General features: G+C 40.0%; 1 protein-coding gene and 1 long non-coding RNA gene across 6 annotated transcripts in view; one reads left to right on the top strand and one right to left on the bottom strand.

Annotated features, from left to right (window-relative positions):
* LOC145552231 (uncharacterized) overlaps window positions 1-5,674 on the bottom strand; it is a 30,943-nt gene extending 25,269 nt beyond the window's left edge. For 2 of the 5 annotated variants that reach the window (XR_014088198.1, XR_014088195.1), the window contains exon 1: window positions 3,318-5,674. This is a non-coding gene — a long non-coding RNA (uncharacterized LOC145552231). The remainder of the gene's footprint in view (window positions 1-3,317) is intronic. The other 3 variants (XR_014088197.1, XR_014088194.1, XR_014088196.1) reach the window with 2 other exon arrangements.
* On the top strand, window positions 2,837-26,053 carry slc6a17 (solute carrier family 6 member 17). The gene is made up of 12 exons (XM_008413281.3): window positions 2,837-3,171; window positions 8,648-9,069; window positions 14,352-14,509; window positions 15,717-15,843; window positions 16,705-16,886; window positions 17,483-17,593; window positions 19,024-19,265; window positions 19,352-19,544; window positions 19,842-20,034; window positions 20,121-20,280; window positions 20,399-20,561; window positions 21,339-26,053. Exons 2-12 carry the CDS (start codon window positions 8,775-8,777, stop codon window positions 21,699-21,701), a joined length of 2,187 nt encoding a protein of 728 aa, XP_008411503.1. The 5' UTR covers window positions 2,837-3,171; window positions 8,648-8,774; the 3' UTR covers window positions 21,702-26,053.
* The last annotated feature ends 207 nt before the right edge of the window (window positions 26,054-26,260 follow it).

The following is a 26,260-nucleotide window of genomic DNA, read 5'->3' as shown; positions in this document are numbered from 1 at the left end:
TTTCGTCAGCATGTTTAATTTGTGACCTGGCAACCTGCTTCTCCTGAGGCCTGGGGGGGTCAGGGCTGATACTACGCAGATGGAGAGTGAAACATCCTGCAGTATCATCTGCTATATAGATATATAGCCTGCTGTATATAAAACACCTCCTTCCTTAATTTAATTTAAGCTGAAGGATAACTTTCCATCCGAGTAAGCAGCGTTTTCTTTATGCAATCCCAATTTTAAAGTCAGATATTCTTTCAAAGGAAATTTCTTGACTGCATTCACATTATGTGTTTTGTGAAGGGATTCACCTTTGACTTTGTTTGCATTTTGTCATGTTAGAACCACAAAATTCATTGCATTCATCAAGATTTGATGATCAACACAAAGTAGTATTTTCTTTGCTATTTGTTTTTTTTTTTTTAAATAAAATCTTAAAAGGTGTGTATTGCCCTTTCAAATCCGCTACATCAAATTCTGTTTGATCAATATTGCCTCCAGAGCTTACCGATTTATTGAATAATGTCCACCACCTAAGATGCTGTGTGGGAGAAAATTTAACTTACTGTCACCTGATTACCTAAGATAAAAATACCTGCTTGAGTCTCAGACCTCAGATAAATACTTCCTCCTTCCTTAAATTTATAAAATAAAATTTTCCTTTCCTCTGAAAAACATGTCTCTATCCTACACGTGCGGTCCCATACATGATGTCAAACAGACATTTAGAGGACAATACATGACGTGAATGTACCTGGAGAAGGCTGCAGATAAGCCTCCGTTAACAGGGTGTTTAGCTGTCCGACTTCACAGAACTAAGCCTCGATAAATGGCCCTTCGGAGAGCTGTAAATCACAGCCCGGTCTGATGCCTCATTAGCCCTCCATTCTGCGGCCTACTTTAACAGAGTGTGAAACATTAGGAAAGCATCCGAGAACCTCGCCGCCTCTACTTCTTTAACCGCCCTGACAGCATTGTAAAAATAAAATCACCTGGGTCAAGGAAGCAGCGTTTGAGTTGAAAAATGTGCTGATGGGAAGTCGTGGCGTTTCTGTGGGACAATCTTTCTGCTTCGTTTGCCAATTTGTCAAGAATAAAATGTGAAGTGCGAGTGCCTGTCTCAGTAATTTCTGGGTTTTCACTTTAAGGATGAGGCCTGTGTGTGTTATCCACGAAGCTTTAAGGCGAGTAATCCTGCACCAGAATCCGGGCTTCGACAGGAGGCAGGGGACATTGGGTTGGCGCTGCATAATTTTCAAGGTGTGATAACCATTGTGTTTGTGAGTCACCAAACACCAGGGGCTACAAAACCACCAGCGGGTGAACCGACTGTGTGCTGACTTTGCTGAGGTGGACGGATGATGCTGCCGCACCGTTAAGTTCAGCGACTCATTCACGACAGCGGAGACGAGCGGTGGTAAAAAAGGTGCTCAAGAGGAGGAGGAGGAAGGAAGAAGAAGAAGAGAGGGGTGGGGGAAAAAAGAGAGAAAAAGCTCAAAGAGTGAGTAACCATCATATGATCAGCTGGTTGCTATGGCAACTGATCCCAGTAGGCAGTCTGTGGAAAAGTGAGTCACATGAGCGAATTGAAGGAGACAGGAAGCACACCTCGCATGCACACATGCATGCATGCAGTGTTGCATGTGTGTGTGTGTGTGTGTGTGTGTGTGTGCGTGTGCGTGTGTGTGTGTGTTTTGGAAGCATCTTGTGATGTATGCAAAGGTAACTGAGGCAGCTGAGCACAAAACAAAAATAAATGTAAAAATCTGACATGTCACCTGCATACTAAGCTTATAAAAAGATTAAATAAAGAAAATGATCACTCCTGTTTCAGCAGGTGTTAAGTTATCACTCTTCTTCTCTACTCTTCATCTAAAAACATTTGTGACTTCGGCTCAGATATTAAACTCAGACCCTCTGCCTTTCAACACATTTTGCTTTTGTGACATTTTCACACACTTTCCATTGTTATTAAGTAATCTAAGGTCAGTAATGTTTCAATAAATTACCTCTTGTCCTCTAAAGGTGAAATGTAGGCATTGTTTTGCCCAAGACACATTTATTACTAATTCATTAGAAATTCTTTGTCCCTGTGGTACAAAGTAGCTCAACTGCAGTCAGATGGGATGGAGAAAATGTGTGAACATCAGTTTAGTTTTGTGACGAATTGGAAGATCTTAACACATCAACATGCATTAAACCATTTTACGTAAAAAATCTACAAATCTGGAGTTATTTTCCTTTTTCATCACTCAGCGTTGACGTAGCACAAAAAAAAAAAAAATCCAGTAAAATGAACTGGAGTTAGTTGTAATTGGTAAAGACTTTAGAAAGTGCAAGTGGTTGCAGTGACTGTGAGAAGGTTGACTGACAGCACTGACAATGATCACCATGATGTGAGTGAAAACATTTAGTGAAACAAGTCCTGCAGACATCTGTCTAATAAAACGAGGTAGGATGTGCAGAGCCAAAGGCACAACTGCAGAGAGAGAAACATGACTTTGCCACATATTATCTCTGCTTGAGAAACGGCCATTAAGTTGTGCAACCACCCAGGCTTATTATATTGGAGATGATCAAGTCTGCCTTTTGTGTAAATGAAGACATCTTTCAGACATCATCATATGAGCACGTAGCAGTTCTGATGGAGAGAACTTTTTGACTGATTAAGCGCCTGGTTGAAGACTACCTGTGCGATCCTCTCATTATCCTAACATCCAGTGAACACAGCAGATTTTTTTTTTTTTTTTTTTTTTTTGGTTCAGTCTCTGACGTGCTCACGGGCGGATGAGTCAAACCTGCGTCAGACTTCGTCGTGACTTTCCATAGTAATGTTTTTTTTGTTTTTTGTTTCGCCCCACAACACGGCTGAAACCACGTGAAAATCAGAGGCGAGAGTGAGAGAAAGTCATTTGGAGAGCATCATCCGGCAGGAGAAGCGAGACAAACGGACGCGATCGGCCGGTTAATCGCAGTTTTAAGCGAGGGAACTTGTGGCTGGCGTTGAGCTCCTGCGTCAGACTTTACGCACCGTGCGCTGTGCGCGGCTGGAGGCTTTCTGTTGAGTTCGCATCTAGCAGCGCGTATAGAGATGCTGCATGCAGAGACGGTGGCTGAATGAACGCAGCACACATTCACCCAGGATTTATGCAGCCACACCGACCCGATCCGCAGACCGCAAAGAAGGTAGGAACTACCACATTTGTTAGTGTGCTCCATTTTCTCCTCTTTCTGTTCAGCATTTAGTTTTGTGTGTGTGTTATTATAGTTTTTGCGAGGCGCTTTTGGTCATATCGACAGACAGAGAGGAGTGGCAGAATTCAGCTCCTCACCTGACGGACAGCCCGGTTGGTTATTCGGCCCGCGACATTAACGCTTATGCTGATCAGTTCTCCGTTTCCGACGCTCAGTTTTATGTTGACTTCCGTTTGCATCCCTGCATCGCTGTTAGGGGCTTACTTTGACCTTGACGGAGGTTGTTATCCACGTACGGAATCTGTCCTCCAGCTCTCGCCTGACTGACGGCTGGATCTTCTCAGTCAGCTGTTGTTCCTGATCTAACATTCAGTTCAGCATCCAATCAAACAGAGTCTGATTTGCACTGACTCCATTTTCAGTCTGGAGTTGGTTCAAATCTAAAAAAAAGAAGAAAAGCCTAACAGATGAGATGAGCCGTGCGTGATGGCTGCCTCCCTGACTGATATTGGCAAAAGATGCGACTGCAGATCCATCACCTACTCTCCGTTCTCCCTCCACACACTTCACTTTTGTCACATGCAGCTCCTTGTTATTTCCTTCAGGGGATGTATTATAATTGTCTGGCCGTTTGAGATAACGAGAGGAGGGAAAGAGTGAGAGAGAGACATAGAGGAGCACTGATGCTGCGAAGATGGGATTTCAATTTTTCAGAAAGAGCCCATCGCTAGGCAACCACAGCAGATGCAAGTGGAGCACAGCGTCATGAGGAACCTGTTTGGTTGCATCATCAGCTCCAGGGGGTCTGTGGAAACTCGATGATTTAGCTGAAGGAAGATGAAGCGGCACATCAGCCTGTTGGAGGTCTTGGTACAATCCTCTCCACTCTCTAGATGGAACATTTTGGGGCGCTTGCAAAAGTGTTTATTTAGCTATTTTTTTTATTTTATTTAGTCATGTTACCACCACAAATTCAATATGTTTTAGAGGAATTTCATGAGATAGACAAACAAAAAGTAGTGCATCATTAAGTGGAAGGAAAATGATAGTTCGTTCCCTTTTGTCAATCGTTTACCCACCTTTCTCTACAATTTTAGCTTTTTTGGGGGGGAGGGGTATATTTCTAACAGCTTTGCTCATGTATACCTTGACCATTCTAACACATTAATATGTTTTGATCCAAAGCATTCCTTCATGGTTCTGGTTGTATGTTTGGGTTTGTATTCCTGCTGGAAGCCGCAAGTTCTCTATAAGGATTACCCTGTATTTGCCCTCTGACCATCGTCCCTGCTCCAGCTAAAGAGTGGCATCCCCACAGCATAATGTTGCCACCACCATGCGTCACTTTGGGATGGGTGTTCAGGGTAATATGTAGTGTTTAGTTTAGGCTGTTGCCACATATAAGCTGTGTTTATATTGAGTTTAAATTGCACAGTGGTACAAAACGTTAATCTGATGCATTTTATTGTCTTTAGTTGCACAATAACTTGTGAAGTTGGAAACTTGTCATTGCTTGAATTGGTCCTTCTGTTTTCTTTCCTGTTCAGTTGTTCAACATAATTGAAAACTATTTTGGGAAACAATTACAACACATGCATCAAACTGAAGGCCCGGGGGCCAAATCTGGCCCTCCGTAGCTTTTTATGTGGTCCTCTAGACTCAAACTCACATCAATAAGTAACTCCAGTTTTTCACAAATCCACAAAATCAACAAATCCCACTTTTTAAAAAAAATTTATTTACTGCAATTTTTTTCTCAAAATCGGTCAAAAACATTGGGTTTAATTGACTGCTGCCTCAGCCTTACTTGATGCCAAGTTATAGTCCGTGATTGAGACATCGAGTAATAAAAAGTCACATTTAACATCATACATTAATGCAAATATAGTAAGAATCTCTTGCAAATATTTCCAACTGTGATTTTGATTCCAAAAACAACCACAAAATCCTGGAGGAACTGCTATTTATTAATATTTTAACCGTTTAATGGGTTTTATCATTAAAATCATTATTTAAGAACATTCAGATTTTTGAAATGGGCCAAAATGAAAATGTGTTTGACACCTCTGATTTAGAAGATCCCCTTATAAATCATACCCAATCTCTACACTTTTGGGTAGTTGCCCACTTTCCTGATTTTTCTATCTGTGTGAAAACAATGCACTGATCAAATCTGAGCCTCTTTCTTTCTTGGCGCGGATCTTGTGGATGAATCAGTGTAGTAGTTGTGGGCTGCAGTCCTGGAATGTGCGTTGTGCACCCTGCCTCGGAGCCACGTGTGTGTCGTGACTGCTGAGGAATGCGATGTGTGAGCGACTCGTTCAGTCCCTCAGACGACCTCAAACATCAGGCTACTGTTCTTCAGGACTGACTCTGACTGGAATCTGGGCTCAGATATCTGTCGGCTTCTTGTGTTTTCAAATTAAGCTCCTTGACTTCAGATCAAACACCTCTGACTTTTCTTCTCTGCCCTTGAGCTGCCGGAGCAAAGAGTCTCACGTTTTGCTCTGCCTCAGCTTTGACAGTCTGCTCATTCATTTTCTACCTGTGCAGCTGCTGTTCTGGCATTTAACAAAAGTCACCCATGTCAGTAATGTGTTATGGCTTTCTTTAGCCAACATTTAGCTAATTAGCATAAGAGCAGCTAAGTTACTCCCTGTACATTTCAAACACTTGTTTCAAATGTATAATGTTTGAGCTAAATCTGTGCATTTAATATTATGTAGCTTGGGATTGGTTTTTTTTTTTGTTCTTTAGTGAGTTTTAACACAAGATGAGAGGAGACATTTGAACAAAAGCTCTGTTTGCAGAAATCCATAGTTCTTCTGCAACAATTTTGTCCCAGTTTTTATATATAAGATATATATTATTGTTTTTATTTTCCAAATTAGAATATACAGGCACATATTATTTAATTACAGCACCTTCAAAAACATATTTCATCAATTCAGTTTAAAAACTGAAACTTTAATTTATAAACAGATTGATTATGTTTTGCTGCGATTACTTTTAAAGCATCAGCCCAGTCCTCACTTTTTCAATGGCCTTCCTTTATCAGTATTTCCTGTTGCTTAAGGAGATTTTTACTTCCACTAAACTTTCCAATAACATGCCTGAATACCACAGTCTGTGAACAGTCAGAGCTCCTTTCAGAGCAGCAGTCTGTATCTCAGACCTGGACAGTAACTCCTGGACAACATTTTCATGATTTTATCTGCCACAGCATGATTATAACCTAAACTGTCTGCATTAAGAAGATTTTTAATGATCCTATGGAATCATCAAATTTTCAGAGAAACCATGTTTTAGGTATTCCTTTAGCTTAAACCATCATCATCATCATCATCATCATCATCATCATCATCATCATCATCATCATCATCATCATCATCATCATCATCATCATCATCGAAATTAATAGAAACAAACCACTGAATTATTTTAATCTATATGCATGAGTTTCACATTTTGAAATTAAAAGCTGAAATAAATTAGCTTTTTGAAGTTGTAGATCTAATTCATTTAATTCCACCTCTTCAAGGCTGAATTGCTCTGTGTTTACTGTAAGGTAAGAAAATATTACATGAAGACGTTTGCACATTGTAACAGATACTTATGGATCTGTTAGTCACACAATGTGGGGAAATTTTGTGGAAAATTATATAGAAAGTTATCAAATCAAATTTTTGTAATGCAAAAAGAGCAATAAGAAGTGTTCCCATTATCTTCAGTTTAGTTTTTAGTATATTTCCATGTAGCTTTATTTATGTTCAAGGGTGAAAACAAAAGCAAAAAAAAATTAAATATTTAAAAGTTCATTCAAGGATTTTTGCCGTGATGAAGAAGTGAACCTTTGTAAAGAAGAAAAATAAACTCCTGCCTGGGTGAGGTGTGAAATTTAAGTGTTGACAATTTGTTGTTTATTTGTTTAAATAATTACTGAAATTACTTTATTAAATGTGGGCTGTGCAAATAGTAAAATGTTTCTTAATTTTCCTTTTTCTGTCTCTGAAAAATCTAGAGTGATTTAAAAAAAAAAAACATAATAAAGCAACAATGAATGAATGAATGTATGAAGCATTGAAAACGGATAAGGTTTTGATTGCTGGACAGACCAATGGTAAACCAGTGGATTACTGGTTTAATCAGTTAATGGCCATTAAATCCTCATAAATGTAGAACAATAAAACTAATCGATTACAGTTTCTCTTTTGCTATTAAGTAGATAAGGTTCTATATGCCATGAAAAACCCAACATGCTTTTCTCAACTAAAAAAAAAAAATCACCATTGCTCCAGAATATCACATTGTTTTACACAGTAATAAAAAAAACCCTGTTGAAAACATGTAAAAGCTCCTGATAAGAAAAAAAAATGTCATTAACAGCCGATTAAAGCTCAGAGGGTTTAGTTTAGTTGTGCTGCGTTTTCCTGAGAGACACACAGACCATTCACTGCTGTTCACATGACTCAACTCTGGTATAATGGGCTTTACTGTGAAACGGATTGTAATTCAGTCTGGGAGATTCATCTGCTGTAATGAAGTGGATTACAGAACGGCCTCATGGCTCTGAAGTGCTGCTGTTTAAAAATACTTCAGGTTTTAAACCAAAACTTAACTGCTTGTTGTTGATTTATAAAGTTTCAGTAAAAATCTATGTCTGCTTTTTCATTTTATGTCTACTAGAGACATTTTTTCCACATGTAACAGGATACTTTACATCTTTTATTTTAAGATTTTAAGTCATTAATCAGCTGGTGAATGTTTATGAGACAGATCCAATCAGCGATTCATCAGAAAACTAGAGATCTGGTGAGGAAATGTTAGGAATAAGAACAAATATCCTGGATTTTCAGACATAATTGATCTCCTGTGAAAGATAGGTGCTTTATGTTAGCAGGTATTTTGCAATTGTTTGTTATTTAACCATTTTCAGTACCTTGTGTCATGTTACAAGTGCAGCTCAGTCAGCAGGTCAACTGGTCAATAAACTCCACAATTTTGGTACTACATGGAAGAGTGGCGGTGAGAAAGCCTTCGCTGAAAGAAAGACATTAGAAAGCTGATGTGCAGATTGACACAAAGCACGCAGGGAAAACACTAAACTTGGACAAGAATGGACTCTGCTCAGATCCGACCAAGATGGGATGTTTTGGTCGTCAAGGTCAAGTTGGAGAAACATCCTGAATGTGTTTTCTCCATGGTGATACACGATGGTGTCAGTATGGTACTGTGGGACCACTTTTCTCTAGCTGGGAGAAGGAAGACAGACTTGAATGGAGCTCAATAAAAGGCAAAACTTGGGAATTTTCTAAAGCAAAGTGGTAAAGCAAATGTCTCAATTGAGCTTAAAAGTTTGGTCATACCGGTTTACTTTCAAATTAACAATATAAAACTTAAACCTCTTAAAAATACACTTTTTTTGCGTAAAATATGACATTATGTTCTATATGACGTTTCTTCACAGATTTAGGAAAAGCACAACTTTCTCATCCCGACACACTCCAACTTGGCTCCTCTTCTGCCGGACGTTCTCCTCTTCGTTCCCTGTCGTCAGCCTCCCCTCTGAAGGAGCTCCGTCGTTCCCAGCAGCCATGCCAAAAAACACCAAGGTGACTCAGCGGGAGCACAGCAATGAGCCGGTCACAGAGTCCGTGGCCGACCTGCTGTCCCTGGAGCACCCCATGGACTATAAGAGCAGTCAGATGAGCATGGGTCTGAGTCCCGGGTCCACCGCCCCAGGAAGGTCTCTGCTCCCCGAGCAGGACGCCGAGGACGGCCGGCCGGCGTGGAACAACAAGCTGGAGTACATCCTCGCTCAGGTCGGCTTCTCGGTCGGCCTGGGGAACGTTTGGAGGTTTCCCTATCTGTGCCAGAAGAACGGCGGAGGTAAATGGATGACTGCATGTGTGAGAGTTTGTTGACTATTTTAAATAAGCAAACCTTGCCAGTAGACTGTAGTTTTGTTCGTTCTGGTTCTGGTTCTAAATAGGCCAGCTATGTCAAATCAAGGCTATTAGTATGAATTGAACGAGATGCAGCCATAGACAGCACTTTAACTCACTGGTTAAATGCCAGCCTATGTCTCAGGGTTAATTCCTCAAAGTGCTGCATCTTTGCCCTGAAACTGTTGGTTCTGCTATGATTTGGTTTAACATGCTCACATATTCATGACAAGTGGCAAATCCAATAATCTGCTGATTTGTTTTACAAGGTAATTCGCAGCAGATCATAGAGGCATTCAAATAACCACAGGAAATGTAACTCTTGTTTAATAAACTGTCTCTTTACACACAAAAAGAAGTAACCATGCAGGCATAAACAAGACGTCTTGATATGAGATGAACTGAAACAGGATAATTATACACTGTAAGTTTCTATCATCTTGTTTTACACAAAACCAGGACAGAAAACATCTTCCTATCTAATCTGGAAATCTTTTTATTCATCCACACAGCTGAAAATGTGATCTGTCTGGATGATCTTGCGTAACAAAATGATTGTGCCTAATGTTTGAAATATATTTAATATGTAATGTTTGTCCTGAAAATCTGAAATATGACTTTCTAAGTTGTTTTTCTTTTCACTTAAAGGAGAGCAGACCTTTATTGTGTTTCTGAAATTTACAGATTTTAAACTGTTTGTTCTGTTTATTAATTATCACGTATTATAAGAACATTAACCTGTTGTTAATGTTCTTTCCTTTGATTGGTATAAGATATTTTCCTTGTTTAAATGTTACTATAACAGAGTTTTTAGTCTCGGTTTTTCGTGAATGATGAGTGAAAATAGATAACTGTGGAAAGAAGCCAGGAGCAAGAGAGTAAAGCCAATCGATAAATAGTTCCAGTAAGAAGTTCACGTCTTCTCATCAAGAACACACTAATATTTTAGATTTTTTCATTATTATTTAGCTAAATTGGAGGATTATCAGACATGGACAGACTGTTTAAAGTGTTTCCAAATCAACTCCATTGGATTAAAGTCCAGCCTTAATATATATATATATATATATATATATATATATATATATATATATATATATATATATATATATATATATATATATATATATATATATATATATATATATATATATATATATATATATATATATATATACAGTACTTTGGTTTTCCCTGATTTGTTTTGGATCGTTGTTCTGCTGCACAATCTAGGTGCTTGAGTTTAAGGTAGCAAACTGAAATCCTGCAGGATGTTCTGCTGAGAGTAAACTTCATCGGCGGGTCCATCAGCTGTAAGTTCTCTAGGTCTTGAAGAAGCAAAGCAGCCGCAGATGATCAAACTACAAAGCTGCAGGCATGACGTCCTTTATCTGAAATGCTCTGATAGTTTTACGTCAGATTTAATCGCAGCACAAATTTTTTTCAAAATGCCATCTAATCAGAATACTTTCCCAAAACTCCTGGAGATCATCACAATGTTTCTCTTGTCAAATGTGACATCGGCCTTTGTATTTTTATATTTTTTTCAGCAGATGGGCTTGAATTCTTCTTTTTGTGACAGAAGAAACTGAACCAAAAATGTGTTTAATCACAATTAATTCATGATATAGAGGTGGCGTTTTTGCTAGGATGTCACCATAAATAAGCAAACCTGGTGATTATCAAAATGAATGTCTTTGAAAGAAACCGAAGAAATTGGATCTTGCACTGGAGTTAAGAAAGTTATTTCAGGTGTAGTAGTGAGTAATGAAATAGTTAATAACATTCAACATTTTATCAGACGTCTTACAGTGACTAAAAACGTGTACCTGGAAAAACCTGCATGTGTTAGCCTTTTATTGCTTTTACAAATCAGTTGTTATCAACAAAATTTGACCCTTATCAAAACAAAAAATGATAAAAAAAAAAAAAAACATAATTGTTAAAGTGAAAATTCTTTTCTACAAAATAATATCTAAATAAAAATGTTTGGATGTAAATAACTTATCAAATACGAAAAGAGTGCCAGATACATCAAAAACATGAAATGGAGGACATAAATATAAGCTTAATGATGACAGGTGACTTTTAAAAGAAAGCTAATCAGCTAAATATCAATCAAAAATCAATTTTATTGCATTTTATTCTGTGCACAGAGTCTTACTGTTGTTAAAACTGGCTTGGTTGAAGGTTGTAATTTACAGTATTCACAACTTTACAATTGAACATATTTACGTTTGAAGCCTCCACTTGGAGATCGATGTGTTTGCTACAGATCGCATAGCGTGATGCTGGTTTAGTTTTCCACAGAAGCAGATTTTCTAGTCCCTAAGTTCAGGCGCACAGTTCGTAGTTTACTTAAGACTGAGGTCTAGAAGAGACTGAATGAATTTGCTTCAACACGATACAAATAGAATTTGCTCCAGACAAAGTCGACAGGAACCACTTTGGCTGTTTGTGTGTTTGAAATCACACCTGACACACAGAGAGCAAACCTCTCTTACCAAGTCAGAGCTGCAGGCTCTGCAGCATTTGTCTGAATTAGTCAACATGCACCCTCAGCAGCGGTGGGATTAGGCGTTCAGTCGTCACTGAGGAGAGGAAGCAGAGAGATTTTAGCTGAAAAAGCCTCAGTCTGTTATGGTTCCTAAAGCTCTCAGCATCTTGTGTTTGGCAGCTCGATTTACTATTATTATAATGAAATGAGAAGGTGGATGATGACTAAGAAAGAAGTTCAAGAATAAATACGAATGCTCCAGGCTTTTAGACATTGTTGATCTCTTGTGTGGGTTGTGAAGGGTTTGCGTGAAATGTGTTTCAGAGCCTAATGTGTGCAGATTTGAGCCGTTGAATATATTTCTGTGCAGATTTAAGTGTAACCCAATGCTTAACCCAATCTAAAGGATGACTCAGTTGATGGAGCTTTATTGTTCTCCTTGGTTGGATAAGGAAAACACTTTGTCCTGTTTGATGATTCTCTGATGCCTGTTTGTAGTCGACGCTCAATTTAACTTTATGGCAGAAATACTTTTAATGGTAAAGTACTTTTAAAAGTACTTCACCATTCAGCAAGGCAGCTTATTTTCACTAGAAATATGTCAAAACTTGATTTGTAATAGAACATTGTTTTTGCTGATGCTCCTCTGTGCGTCATTTTTATATTTTAATTAAATGATGTGGTAAAGTAACACTTTTCCTGCTAAATCATAAGAAAACAACCAAACAAACTAATCTTACAACAAAGACTATTGATTTATGGAAGTTTTGGACATTTCATGTCATTTTACATTTTTATCTGATCCATTTTATGGGTTTTTAGATTTGATTGATTCCCTGCAGCTGTTATTTTGACTGTGTCTCTGTTATGACTGTCAGGATGATGCTGTCTGTGCAAGCAGCAGGCAATAATGTTTCATCTCACCCTGTCTTATCTTAAACTAGAATATGTAGTAGTTCATCAGCGGCAGACAAAATGGTTTCCTTACAGGGATGAAATGCAAAGAGTTTGGGATGAAATGTTAACAGATGGGAAAATTTCAGTTTAACCCAGATCTCTGTTTCGATTTGGTTCCTCTGCTGGTGTTATTTCTCCTGATAGTTGAGCTTTATTACATTTTAATGGAAACAACAGGGGCTCAAATCGCACAGAAAACCTGATAAAACTGTTTTTCTAAAGGCTTCATATTTCATTCTATTTCCATTTCTTGTGATCCCAATCCTTGGTTGGACCAGGCAACTCTTAAAAAACGAGTCTAACTCTGATCAATCCAAAGCAAGATTTTGACTTTTTGCATCCCTCTGTAACCTCACGTCAGTGTTCCGATATCATACCTGGGATTTATGCTACATTAGGCTCTTTGTGTTTGTGTTGAGTTATTTTCTTTTCAAATAATATTCTCCGTGTCAGTTTTCTGTCACTTCAGCCCTGGTTCATGTTCTCTCACAGCTGTCACGCATCAGCACAATTACTCACACATTTCACTCCACTAATCCTCCTCCTCTGTGTTTAAACCCCTCCATTTAGTCAGACATTGTCAGATTCTCCTACTCTCCATACGTCGCCAGTAAAATATCACACTTCAGCTGCATTGGGTCGTGCCAGACCACAAAATATGACACTGCGAGCAACTTTTAGCAGGTGGATTTCTATGGTGACACGCAACCGCGTTGAATAATGTGTAAAACCAGTAACCGTGATCATTTTTTCTGAATAGTGTGACATTAAGATTAACCCACGTTTTGCTTACTTTTGTATTTTGATGTCACACAGTGCCTGCAAACTCTCCAGATGTTTCAGTGTCATAGATGCTAAAAATGAACTTCAGTAGCAGAAATGAGTCCATTCACTGGACCAAGTGCATAATGGGTATTCAGAGCACAGATTCACTTTGAATGTCAGTAATAATGCAGCCAAGACGTAATTAGTCATTACGGTATTGCACTTATTGATATTGCGATGAGAATATTGTGCAGCTTTGAAGTGAAGAAAATGAAGCCTTTGATTGCTTAAATTTGTACAAATCGAAGCAAAAATATTCAGTAGTGGAATAAAAAGTTGTCTGAAAGAAGATCAAAACAGCAAAACTCTATTTTTATGTATTCAATCAACATCTAGCACTAATATCTTACCTGAAGTGATTTAATTATATATGGATTTGACACTAATAAGTTATTTCAGTAAGAAGATCTTTGTATCTTTTCATGACACATATTAACTTGCATCTGTCCAGTAGAGATATGGAAAAAGATTCTGTATTAAAGACACGTTCTGTCATGTCATGTTTCATTGTTTGGTTTGGTTCCTGCTCTCTCTCCATCAGGCTGCTCCTGTTGTTAGCATCAGGTAAAACATGAATGAAGTCTTTCTCACTGTGAACTACGTCTCTGGCTTCAGATACTTCTGTCGCCATGGCTCCTCTTCATTTCTTAACGTAAGCAGGACTGGATGTGACTTGCTGTCTGCGACAGCCTTCTGTGCTTTCCTTTTGTTTGTTTTTTCCCCCTTCTGTGAAAAAGAGGGTCATGATGAAATGTTGAGAGGAGGCTGAACTGAAAGAGGACAGGAGAGAAGCAAATATTAGAGCAAATAAAAGGGAGAGGAGAGACATTGTCTCCTCTGCTGCTTTTAGAAGAGGCTTCATATTTCGCCACATTGAAACCTTGATATAAATAAATCTGAACAAACTGCTTCTGTCATGCTTCCTCTCCCCATCCGCTCTCTGTCAGGTGCGTACCTAGTGCCCTACTTCATCCTCCTCCTCCTCATCGGCATCCCCTTGTTTTTCCTGGAGTTGGCAGTCGGTCAGCGGATCAGGCGCGGCAGCATCGGGGTGTGGAACTACGTTTACCCTCAGCTGGGGGGCATCGGCGTTTCCAGCCTCATGGTGAGTTTATCGTGTCAGTTCGCGTTAACCCAGGTTGGATCGGACCGGGTCGTTCTGCGGCAGGCGGGTCACAATTCACGTTTTTTAATGGTGGAGCAAAAAAAAAAAAAAGGAGTAAAAATTAACATTATTACAAAATAATGAAATCAAATTTTTTCACAACATAAAACTTTTGAAAACAAAACTCACAGTGGCTAATATACACAGACCCATTTAGTGAATCAGAATGTTAAAAACCCGTTTATTTCAGCAACTTTGTCACTAAGTGAAACCCGATCTATAGAGATTAATTACTCACAGATGGATGTTTGACAGCCTTTGTTTCTGTTAAGTCTAAGAATGTTCCACTTATATTTCAAATTAGAATATTGCATCACACTAATAAAAATACAAAAATGTGGGTTTAGTGACAATTATATTTAATCATATTTATTTATTTATTTATTTATTTATTTATTTATTTATTTATTTATTTATTTATTTATTTATTTATGTGAGGCAGTACAATTACACCAGATATATATTTTTTCCCCAAAACCTACTTGAGTAAATGTTACTACTCACATTAGTCTGCATTCTTTTTTTTTTTTTTTACAGATGTGAATATTTAAATTTAATCAGCAAAATAAATTTTACGGACCTATTAATGATCATCTAAACGTCCTCGTATTATAAAGACATCCCTTTTCTTTTTGGTTTAAACAACAGAGAGTCATCAGTTCTGCTGTACAATATTTCCCTCTGAGCCATCATGACCTCTAGTTGCTTTAAAAAAACCTCCATGTCTGATCTGTGCCTCGGTCTGTCCTCCTCCTCATCAGGCGTATTGACCCGTTGTGTCCGCATCACATTATCATCAGCAGCTTAAAACAACCTGTCGGCACCCGAGTCGCTCCGTCAGCGGCTCCTCTCTGCGTGCCAGTCATCCCGACACGAATTTCATCAGTCTAATGCGAACGAGGGGATGTGGAGCCGTGGCAGCCGAGGGCAGCCAGGCGTGTGGCAGCTCGGATGTGGCAGAGGGAGCTCCAGCATCTATAAATACTGCCTCTTTGAGGACCACAGCCTTGGCGGAGAGAGCAAACAGCTCAATAATTCATACGCGTCTCAAGCTGCTCTGTGCTGCTGTGTGTGTGCCTCTGTGCCCTGCCTCACCTCGACACACCGTGTGCCGTTAAATGAACGAGCCTTTCTGTTGTCTCCGCAGGTCTGCGGCTTTGTTGGCCTCTATTATAACGTCATTATCGGCTGGAGCATCTTCTATTTCTTCCAGTCGTTTCAGAATCCGCTGCCATGGGCCGAATGCCCCATCAGGAAGAACGGAACCCAAGCCAGTGAGTTTGTCAACGCAAAATTCAAACACCCACCTCACCGTGAGAGGCTGTCAGCACAAAGCAGAGGAAAAAGAAACAGAAATGGGTCCTTGAGGGCTTTTTCTTATTCTGCAGTTAGACTCAGCAGACACACACACACAGAGAGAGAGAGAGAGAGAAAGAGAGAGAGAGAGAGAGAGAGAGAGAGAGAGAGGGAGAGAGAGGCCTACCATCGCTGTGCTTAAAGCTGCAGAACATTTTTGCATTGTAGCAGCCTCTACAAGAGAGAATCATCTGAGCTGTTGCAGTGGCTGAGGCCGCTCGGCAGGTCACCGTTCGGACAGCTCTGTTGTGAAGGCTCGGCTGATTGGGTCCAAACTTCCACCAGCTGGTGGCAGCAGCTGATGCCAAGACTCCTTATTCACACTGTGAAATTCAGCGTCAGCTCTGAATCTAATTTAGAATCGGAATTAGATTGCTCTCGCAAAATTATTCATAATCCTTAAATCTTTCACAGTCTGCCATGTTAAGGACAGGAAAATTCAATGTATTTTTTGGGGATCTTATGTAACAAACCAGCACAAGCTGCACATAAGGGGGTGATATGCAAGGAAAATGACTCAAAGGTTACTTACTCTCGTAATATCTGAAACGTCATGCATTTGTATTTTGGCTTTTTACTCTGATACTCCCTAATTAAACCTCTGTCCAGCTGCCTTAAGGAGTCACCTAACAAAGAGCATCATGAAGAAACTGTTCTGGTTTGACGAAGCCAACATTGACCTTGTCTGAACTGAGCTGAACAGTTTAGGTTCGGATGTTAAACTGGCCCAGTTGACGTCCAGAGGTCAATCTGTCTCCTTTTCCTTGCTGCTGATCTAGTTGTGGAGCCAGAATGTGAGAAGAGCTCAGCCACCACCTACTTCTGGTACCGCCAGACTCTCAACATCACCAGCACCATTGATGAAACCGGCGGCCTGAACTGGAAGATGACCCTGTCCCTGCTGGTGGCTTGGATCTTGGTCTGCCTGGCCGTCATCAAGGGCATCCAGTCGTCTGGGAAGGTGGGCAGCTCTTCTGGCTGAACCTGCAGCCTGCACACGCCCATTCTCTCATTTCATTTATTTCTTCACACACCGAGATAACAAATCCTTTCAGCCAAAGCTCTCAGTTTGGGATTTTAATCACTGATTTATCCATATCCATGAGGGCTTTTCTGACTTTGCTTGCCGGGCAAAGGTAAAATACTAAGCCTCTCATCCACACGCGTCTATTTTTGGACCTCATCTAGATTATGGAAGCCAGGGACATGCAACATTGATAAGCTTAAGATGAACCAAGGAACAACCGATTCAGCTGTGTAGTCGGTAGCTTCAACACGCACTGCTCTGAAGCCAAATTATGAGTCATGCAGCATATCACCGCGCTATATCCAGTTCGGGTCTGACACATTTCTTTAGCCGGTCCATCTGATGCAGGGGGAAGGAGTTCAGCCTCATGGGCTCATCTCACAGATTTGGTTTAAAGCAAACACAGAGCAACTCTGGGAGCGCGTGTGGAAGTGGGTTTGATTGCACTTCTCCTTCTACGTGTGAGGTCTCAGAAAAGCGTGTCCATGGCAACAGTGTGTGATGCGGCTGACTTTCTCTCCCTCTTTTAGGTGATGTACTTCAGCTCGCTCTTCCCGTACGTGGTGCTCTTCTGCTTCCTGGTGCGAGGCTTGATGCTGAAGGGCTCGGTGGACGGCATCGCTCACATGTTCACTCCCAAGGTGAGAGAGAATAGGCGATACTTTTCCACACCGAACCAGCAATTGTTACGCAGAAACTCCGGGATTAATTACACTCGATGTCAAAGCAGTAAAAAAAAAAAAAATCACTGAATTTTGCTGCGTGCTGAGAAAGAAAAAGAATAAACCTCTCCTCTCAAAGCTGAGTGTCTGGTTTACGTCAGCGGCTCTCATAGTTCAAGCACCACTCATTAAGATCCAATTTCATGAAAATGTCAATAATACTCAGGTAGGTGATAAGGAGCAGCGGCCCCCTCTAGTGGCGAGGAACAGAAAACACAGTTTAAAGAATGCAGCTAAATTATTTTAATAAGGACATTTTTAAAGAGATTTTGCAGCAATGATGATCTGACTGTGGACGTTTAAGATCAAATATGTTTTTCGTGTATTTACAGGTTTTTTGTAGGTGTTTGTGCCTTAAAAATGTTTGTTTTTTTGTAAACGCAATGAAAAGGTTCAAACTAATTCCACATTTCAGCAAAATTTCTAACCACAGAGTTAAAATCCAAATATAGAAATGTGTAAAGGAAACTGTTTTAAGTCACACAAACATGTAATTTGTCAAGGTACAAAATCATAATGAAATGGAAATAATTTATTTGCATGCAGATGAACCATGTGGAGGTACTACAGCTACACTCCCTTTAGATCTGAGAAACAAATTATCATCACCTACAGCAGCCTGTTCACTTTCCTGATTTTACTTAAATCGAGAGAGATTGATTTAATCTGACTCAAAGCACACTCAAACCTTCTTGGGTGCAAAACACAGCAATAGATGCATTTGATTTACTGTAAATACAGAGACCTCTTTATAGGTTGGAACAGTGAAAGTTAAGTTACGTTATGCTTAAATCAGATCTTCACGCAAATTTATTCACTTATTTGTAATGTATAAGATTTGGTCTCTTGATATTTTTTTAATGCATACTTTAGGTTTAAACTAGCTATTAATGTGGCAATAACAAAATAAATCATTAATGTAACTATAATGTAAAATTCAATATAAAAAGTTTCAGAAGATTCATTCGCTCGCATCCACTTACCTGCATGAATGTCATATTAGCTTGGGTCTTTTTGAAATGTGGACACAACCACCCTTCAGGGATTTAAACATTGAGAATTGTAATTGGTTTCACCAATCCCCACACAAGCAAAATTAAAGATTCAACCTTAAATAAATCTACAAACACCTCACCTGTTTTTTTAGTCAAATGATTCTGAGTGATCTGCAGAGAAAATGCATATGTTTTTCTTAACTTACTGGTAAAAGAACAGTTAAATGCATTGATACAAGCCCAGGATTCATACAGAACTCAAATTCCACAGTGAGTTTGCTTCTGTCCAGAGTTGTATTTATGTCACGGTGAGTGAACATGGTCTTTAATCTTGTCACTTCGTCTTCTCGCCAGCTGGAGAAGATGTTGGAGCCGCAGGTGTGGAGGGAAGCAGCGACGCAGGTCTTCTTCGCCCTCGGCCTGGGCTTCGGAGGCGTCATCGCGTTCTCCAGCTACAACAAGAGGGACAACAACTGCCACTTCGATGCAGCTCTGGTTTCCATCATCAACTTCGTCACGTCCATCTTGGCCACTTTGGTGGTGTTTGCTGTGCTGGGCTTCAAAGCCAACGTCATGAATGAGAAGTGTGTTGTCGAGTGAGTACATCTTATAGAGTCACTCTTCTGGAGACGATTTGATTTTTTAGTCACCATTAACACATCTATCTTTTCCTCCTCTACAGGAATGCAGAGAAGATTCTGGGTTTCCTGAACACAGGTGTGCTGAGTAGGGAGCTGATTCCTCCTCACATCAACTTTTCCCACCTGACAGCTGAGGATTACTCAGAGATGTACGGAGTCATCAAGACGGTGAAGGAGGACAGCTTTGGCCAGCTGGGTCTGGACCCCTGCGTCCTGGAGGACGAACTCAATAAGGTCACACCAAAAACGATTTAGCTTCAAAACATACAAGTAGAGAAATAAAAAATAGGTAAAGGAAAAAGGATTGTAAGAGCAACAATATCTTTTTGAATGTATTTCCTTTTCATTGCTTCCAGTTTTTGGTCTTTTTTTAAGGAAGTTTAAATTCACAATTACTTTACACACAGTGAATGTTTCCAATTACAATATAATTAATGAACCGGTGGTTGAGTCCTCTTCTTGGTTTTTTTCAGCAGCTCAGTTGTTACCTTTGAACGCTGTGACCATCTCCAGCATCTTCCTCCCTTTCAGGCGGTTCAGGGGACCGGCCTGGCCTTCATTGCCTTCACCGAGGCCATGACACATTTCCCCGCCAGCCCCTTCTGGTCTGTCATGTTCTTCTTCATGCTGATCAACTTGGGTCTGGGAAGCATGATCGGAACCATGACCGGCATCACCACGCCCATACTGGACGCCTTCAAGATCCGGAAGGAGATCCTGTGCGGTGAGTCCTCATTCTGGCTTTCCAGAATCGGAGAGTGGGATCGGATTTTAATGGAGTGTTTCTTGTCCTGTTCGTGTCCACTTTAGTGGTTTGCTGCATAATAGCCTTCCTGCTGGGCTTGCTGTTCGTGCAGCGTTCCGGGAACTACTTTGTCACCATGTTTGATGACTACTCCGCTGGTTTGCCCCTCACTGTGGTCGTGATTCTGGAGAACATCTCTGTAGCTTGGATATACGGCACTAAGAGGTACCATGGCTAGAAGCCGCTGCTTAACTGTGTGCGATGTGAGAAAATAAGTGACTGCAAGTGGACCTTTTCCCCCAAATCTAATTGTCGTGTCTTGATTCTTGTTTTGAACTTTTAGATTCATGCAGGATCTGGAGGATATGCTGGGTTTCAGACCGTACACCTTCTACTACTACATGTGGAGATACGTGTCCCCCGCCATCCTGGTGGTGCTCATTGCTGCAACCGTCATAGAGATGTCTGTCAGTCCTGCAGGATACAACGCATGGGTGGAGGAAGAGGTCAGATCCTCCAGCCTGCCACTTTTCATTACACAGAATATAGGTGAAAGACAGGAAAAATAAAAAAATATATATATTATTAAATTATTTTTAATTAATTTGGATGTGTTCCAATATAAAATTTTCTTGTTGTCAATATTTTTGACACCATCTTCTTGGTATTCATTCCAAAGATGCGTTAAAGTGTTTAGAAACTTTAAACCTTCTCATGCATGAACAGTCGACTTACGTAGATCCACTAACCTATTTGTTTGTCTTTATTTTATTTACTGCACTTACTTCTTAAGAAATATAAAAACAGTCACTGTAACTCGATCACACCTATAGTCAGAGGGAACAAACATTAAGTTCAGGATCTGTTTAATGGAAATGGTTTACTTTGAATGCATTTTACTGTAATTATCATCAAATTGGACCATCTTTACCTGCATCTAAAACAATTGGATTAATTTCATTTCATGTTTCTAAATTATTGTTGTAAATGTTTGCTCTATTTAGCTGATAGAAGGCATAAGTTAGCAACATGGTAAAGGAGGTAAAATATTTTCCAAAGTTCACTGCTGGTTAAAGAAGTGTAGCTAAGAGTTGCATCTTGGAACCAAGATGGCTCCTTAATATGAATGAATTAAGGCTTTTGCCCACATGTTTACCAGGGGTTCCAGTAATTGTACTTGGCTACCTTTGTGGGTTTTCTCAAAACATAATTTTCAAAAACTTGCATGGATTTTAACCCAAAATCTGTTTCATTTGAATTTACCATTTCTCTTTTACCTTCAGGGCTCAGAGCGCTTCCACAACTACCCTCCATGGGCTCTAGCCATGGCCTACTCCCTCATTGTGGTCGCCATGCTGCCTCTGCCCATTGTCTTCATCGCCCGCCACTTCAACTTGGTCTCCGACGGCTCCAACAAGCTGTCGGTCTCCTACCGTAAGGGCATGATGAAGGATATCTCCAACCTGGAGGAGCAGGATGAGCAGCGCTTCATCCTGGGCAAGAACCCCAGCGAGGCACCCTCCCCCATGCCAGCCCACCGCGCTTATCTTGGGCCCGGTGGCACCCAAGAGATGACCAACACCAACTACGGCACCAGCACCAAGACTGGATACCAGAACATTGGCTCGCCCGAGTCTGAGCTATGATCTAACGAGCTCCAACGTCCTCCCGCTTACAAACGAAGCCCTCTCAGCTAGAGGAGAGGGAGATGGAGAAGGTGGAGAAAATTTAGTTGCAGCATTCCTCACACCTTAACCTCCAGAGAATAAAAAATAGAGAAGCACACAGAAAACGGCTTGTGATATGGCAGTCAGAAAACCAAGTCTGTTCTTTTGCTCAGTGAACAATGCCATGACAACACTTCTCAGTGTGGAAGTTGTCACTGTGGGAAGAAGGTTAGCATAAACCTGCCCCTGACAATTTTTGAAAAATTCTGGTAAAGTGGCCCGAGCCAAGAGACACAGAGAGGTGCAGCCGAGTGTGGCGATGAGCACAGGGGGTTAGTTGTGGTCAGGACAAAAGAAGCACTGTTGTTAACTTATAAACTTTGTCACTATATTTAGTGACTTTCCAGACACCTGTAGCAACTTTTTATCAAAAGACCAAAACACCGTCCTGTAGTACACGTCACCAGTAGTCAGAGCAGAGGAGCCCCACTCCACTCCGTGTCTTCATTGCAAATAAATCACACAATCGCAAATCTGAATGACTCTATCGATCAAAGCTCGCCGCGCTATTCCAACTCCTAACTCATCACCAGGTGGGGCTGTGTGTCCGGGTGAGATGGTTTCATACCCAAACATTGTGTGACGTAAAGCCATGCTGCTTTAAACAAAGAGGAGTATTCAACTGCTTAAATGCTGTTGGACAAAAGGGGCCAGCACTGAGGTGGCTTTAGGCAAAATAGCGCAGAACTGAAATAATATGCACAAAAATGTCAAATTTGCACAGAAACAAAAAGATGGAATCCTAAATGATCTATTTAGACAGTTTATCAGCAAAAAAAAAAAAGAATTACAATTTAAGTGTCGGTAAGGTGTTAAAAATAAAGAGAGGAGAAAGACAAATTTAAGCTGAGTTTAAAAATATTTCTACAACTTTCTATCTAGAAGACCTGGAAAGCTTTACAAAGTACTGCAATGTTTCTCTGTTTCAACCTTTTGATATCTGTCTGTCCTGTAAAATGCCACATATGGAAAAACTGACAGCCTGGAAATTTAAGGGTCAAGAGTTTAAATTCCCCAGAAAATCCACAAGAGGAAGACTGTTTCTCTTATGCTAGCACCACTACTTGCTAATATCTTGTGCTTGAACAGAAATGGGAATCGGCTAAAATCTGAGCAGAAATAAGCCACAAAATTCAGATGGGTGCATCTCTATATAAACTCTCTCTGAGGTTAAGCAGCGGGCAATGCTACAATGCTTTGACTGGTACAGAACTCAAAATGCTTTCAGGAACCAGTCTGTGCTTCTGCTGGTTCACTGGAGAGGATTGTTGCTATGGGAATAGGATTGAAGGAGACTTAGAAAAAAACACACCATCCTTCATCTGATATGTTTCCACTTTTCATGTGGAAACAAAAGTGGTCAAACATTCAACCGTCACAATATGTAGTGCGAGATTCTGGTAGTGTTACAAGGACATTATAATTTGGAGTTTTTCGTGCCTATCACGCATCAGCAATAATATCAGTGCTCATTGAATCACAAATCTCCTTCTATCTCTATTTGCCCCTCCATTGTACATTCAAACACTGTATATATATGTTGTGCAATAGTCGGAGACCCCACCATGCGTACACGCTGCAATAGAGAAGAAAGAGGGGTTACCTCAGCCCCTCGCATTTCTACAAGCACAGAACCACGGACACCTGCCATGTTTAGAGCATCTCTGAGCCTTAACACTTGTCTTTTCAACAACGTTCCTCCTCATTGAGCATGGCGTGACTTTTAACGAATGGTTTAGGATTGCTGATGAGCCTCTGCTCTAAGGAAGCAGACAGGGACGGGAGCTCGGTGTACACATAGATTTGTACGTCTGTGTGCTGTCTGCCGCTGAATTAGAGCTCCTGGCATACCTGCCTGTTTAAAAATAGAGCAGCGTTACTCAGGGGAAGCCGTGGCAACATGCACCATAGAAACCGATTCTGATCCGATGTGGAGGAGGAGCGGTGGCGTGGACACCTTGCTTTTTCTGCTCCACCTGCACATCCACCCATGCCCTACATACAGTCCTCACCAGTGTTGTTGCAATGCACCGAATACATGTGGTTCACTGCCATGCTTCTTGTTTACCAGTCACACTTCCATCCCTGCGAGGATGAGATTTGGATTTATGTCTTGTACATTCCTCTTATTGTGGCAACATAATTCAATCAGCACTAGGAGATACACTTTCTTTGCTATCCAAAGTGTGAAAACAAAGCCTTTTTTTAAATTATTTTTGATGTATAATCTTGAAAGACAGTGGAAATGTAATGTGATATTAATGTTTTAGATAAGTGGTAGTACCTGGATTTGGCCACTGGATGTCACTGCTGGACAGCAGAGGAACCAGTGGTGTTATTTTGTCTGTGGCCCCTCCCTGTGAAAGCACCAGTACCTGAGACTGCCCCCACGAAGGGAGTGAAGCAGAATCAGTGATATTTGTTTGGTGTCTGAGCAGCATCTGTGTCGTCTGCCTTATGCTTTTTGTCGTTTGATCACTGCCGTTTTCTTTGTTTGCAGAAATGTTTTGTCTCGTTCACATGAGCACTTTAATTAGATTCAGACCCTGGAGTTGTTTGTTAAGCACAAATTTGAGAATATTCTTATATATGTGTTTACTTATTTATTTTGGGAGTATATTCATCAAATACAAAGAATCAGGAAATTAATGTCAAGAACAAGCACATGAAACGAGTGGTGAAAATCTTAGAATTTTGAATTTTATTGATTTTTAGTGAAACGTGTTTTTGCAAGATAATCATCTAGAGTTAATATATGTTAAACACTCGTGTAATGACTTTGATTCCTTTACCGTTCTGTCACAATAAGCTCCAGTTTTTGTTGTATTTAAGCCAAAATATGGAGTTATGGCAGAATAATTGTAATATCTGCAACATTTCCATGGATTCCAAGCCACTTATCCTGCTACAACACAATGAAATGCAAAAGTTTCTCAACAGACTCCCATTAAACTTTCTTTATCTTTATCTATCAGGGTAGATAACAATACCGTTTTATGGCATGTGAATGGAGCTATTAAATTTGCTTGTGGTTCTTTTTCTAACAATTTCAGACAACTTGCAAGGCACACCTTTTCTAAATGGCACCTGAAACAAAGGCACATATCTGAAAGTGCAGCTTTAGCTTGAGGTCAAAGCACATTTTAGGACAGCACAGAACCGTGGGCCTGCAGGAGTTATTTTTATGTCACAATGAGTGAAATTTTAAGTTGCATTTCTGATCCTGCAGCCAGAGGATGTTTTTGATTGTCTGCTTTAAATCCAGCATCCTGCAAAACACTGAGAGCACAGCTTCACAATAAAACGCACTGCCATCAATAAAAGTAACAAAACTGCCCTCTAATGTCTAATATTGATCAGAGCACAGTCCCAGCTAGCCGCCACTCATGATGGTATTATGATTAATGATCTATGTTGATTTTGCCTTAAACATTTACAAATATGTCTAAGGCAGAAAAAGCTGTTATCTGTCGTTAATAATGAATAGGACCGAAAGCAAAGACTCCAGGGTCTCCTCGTCTTGTCCACATGTCCGCTGCAACTTCTGGAGTTCATCAACAAGAAGCTGACAAAGACATAGTACCAATAAATCTATTTAAATGTGCAAATAGTCTTTATGTGACCAAATATAGTTATATTTATAGTATTTAAGATGATGTATTTAACCTGTACATATTGATGTACATTCTGATAAATTCACACTGAGTATCTATGGTGAGAGTGACAGGGTGTATACTTGGGCTGTAAATACTTGTATATTCTCAGATATTTTTTGGATTTTTTTGTACTGTCGGTACTGTTACATTGGTGTCTGTTGGTTTCAGGTGTTTATGTGAGTGGTTGTTGTTGATAATAAAAACTGAGCGCCTGTCTTGTGTGTGTGTGTGTGTGTGCGTGTGTGTGTGTACATGTGCGAGAGTGAGCAACAGGGAGCGCCAGTGTGTGTGTGTGAAGTGAAAATATGTGTTGGTTTTTGGTGTTTTTCGCTCTGTGTTTTTCTCCTCCTTCAGTGTTGTGTGCTGCTTATTTAAAACCAGTACATAAAATCTAATGTCATTGCGGTGGAGCGGGACCACTGATGTTTAAGCAATCTCTTCTCTGTGTTTTTCACTCGAACTGTGACAAAGTCCAGCGCAAAACTGGGAACGTAATCAGGAAGACATGTATGACTGTAACAATAAGACAGGAACTTTAACTAATTTGGTGGATAGAGTGATATATAGTGTAAAACACTGGAGTGAAGAGGAAAATAAAACAACCACTTTTATTCAGCAGAGCGTATTGTGTGTCTGTTTTATTCCGATGTTTAAATGTACTTTTTGTTTAAACTGTAATGTTTCAAAGTACAAAGAGAACAAAATAAAACGAGGATTTCAATGTTCTCATCTTGTGTTCTCATCTCAAGGTGGGTGTTAGATATGCTAACTAATATCAACAATAGGTAACTTGGAAAAGTTTTTCTCTTTACATTTTGACAT

The sequence above is a fragment of the Poecilia reticulata genome, chromosome 7 (assembly GCF_904066995.2).
Source record: "Poecilia reticulata chromosome 7, P_reticulata-male-v2, whole genome shotgun sequence".
NCBI lineage: Eukaryota > Metazoa > Chordata > Actinopteri > Cyprinodontiformes > Poeciliidae > Poecilia > Poecilia reticulata.
This window is presented reverse-complemented; position numbering and strand designations above follow the sequence as displayed.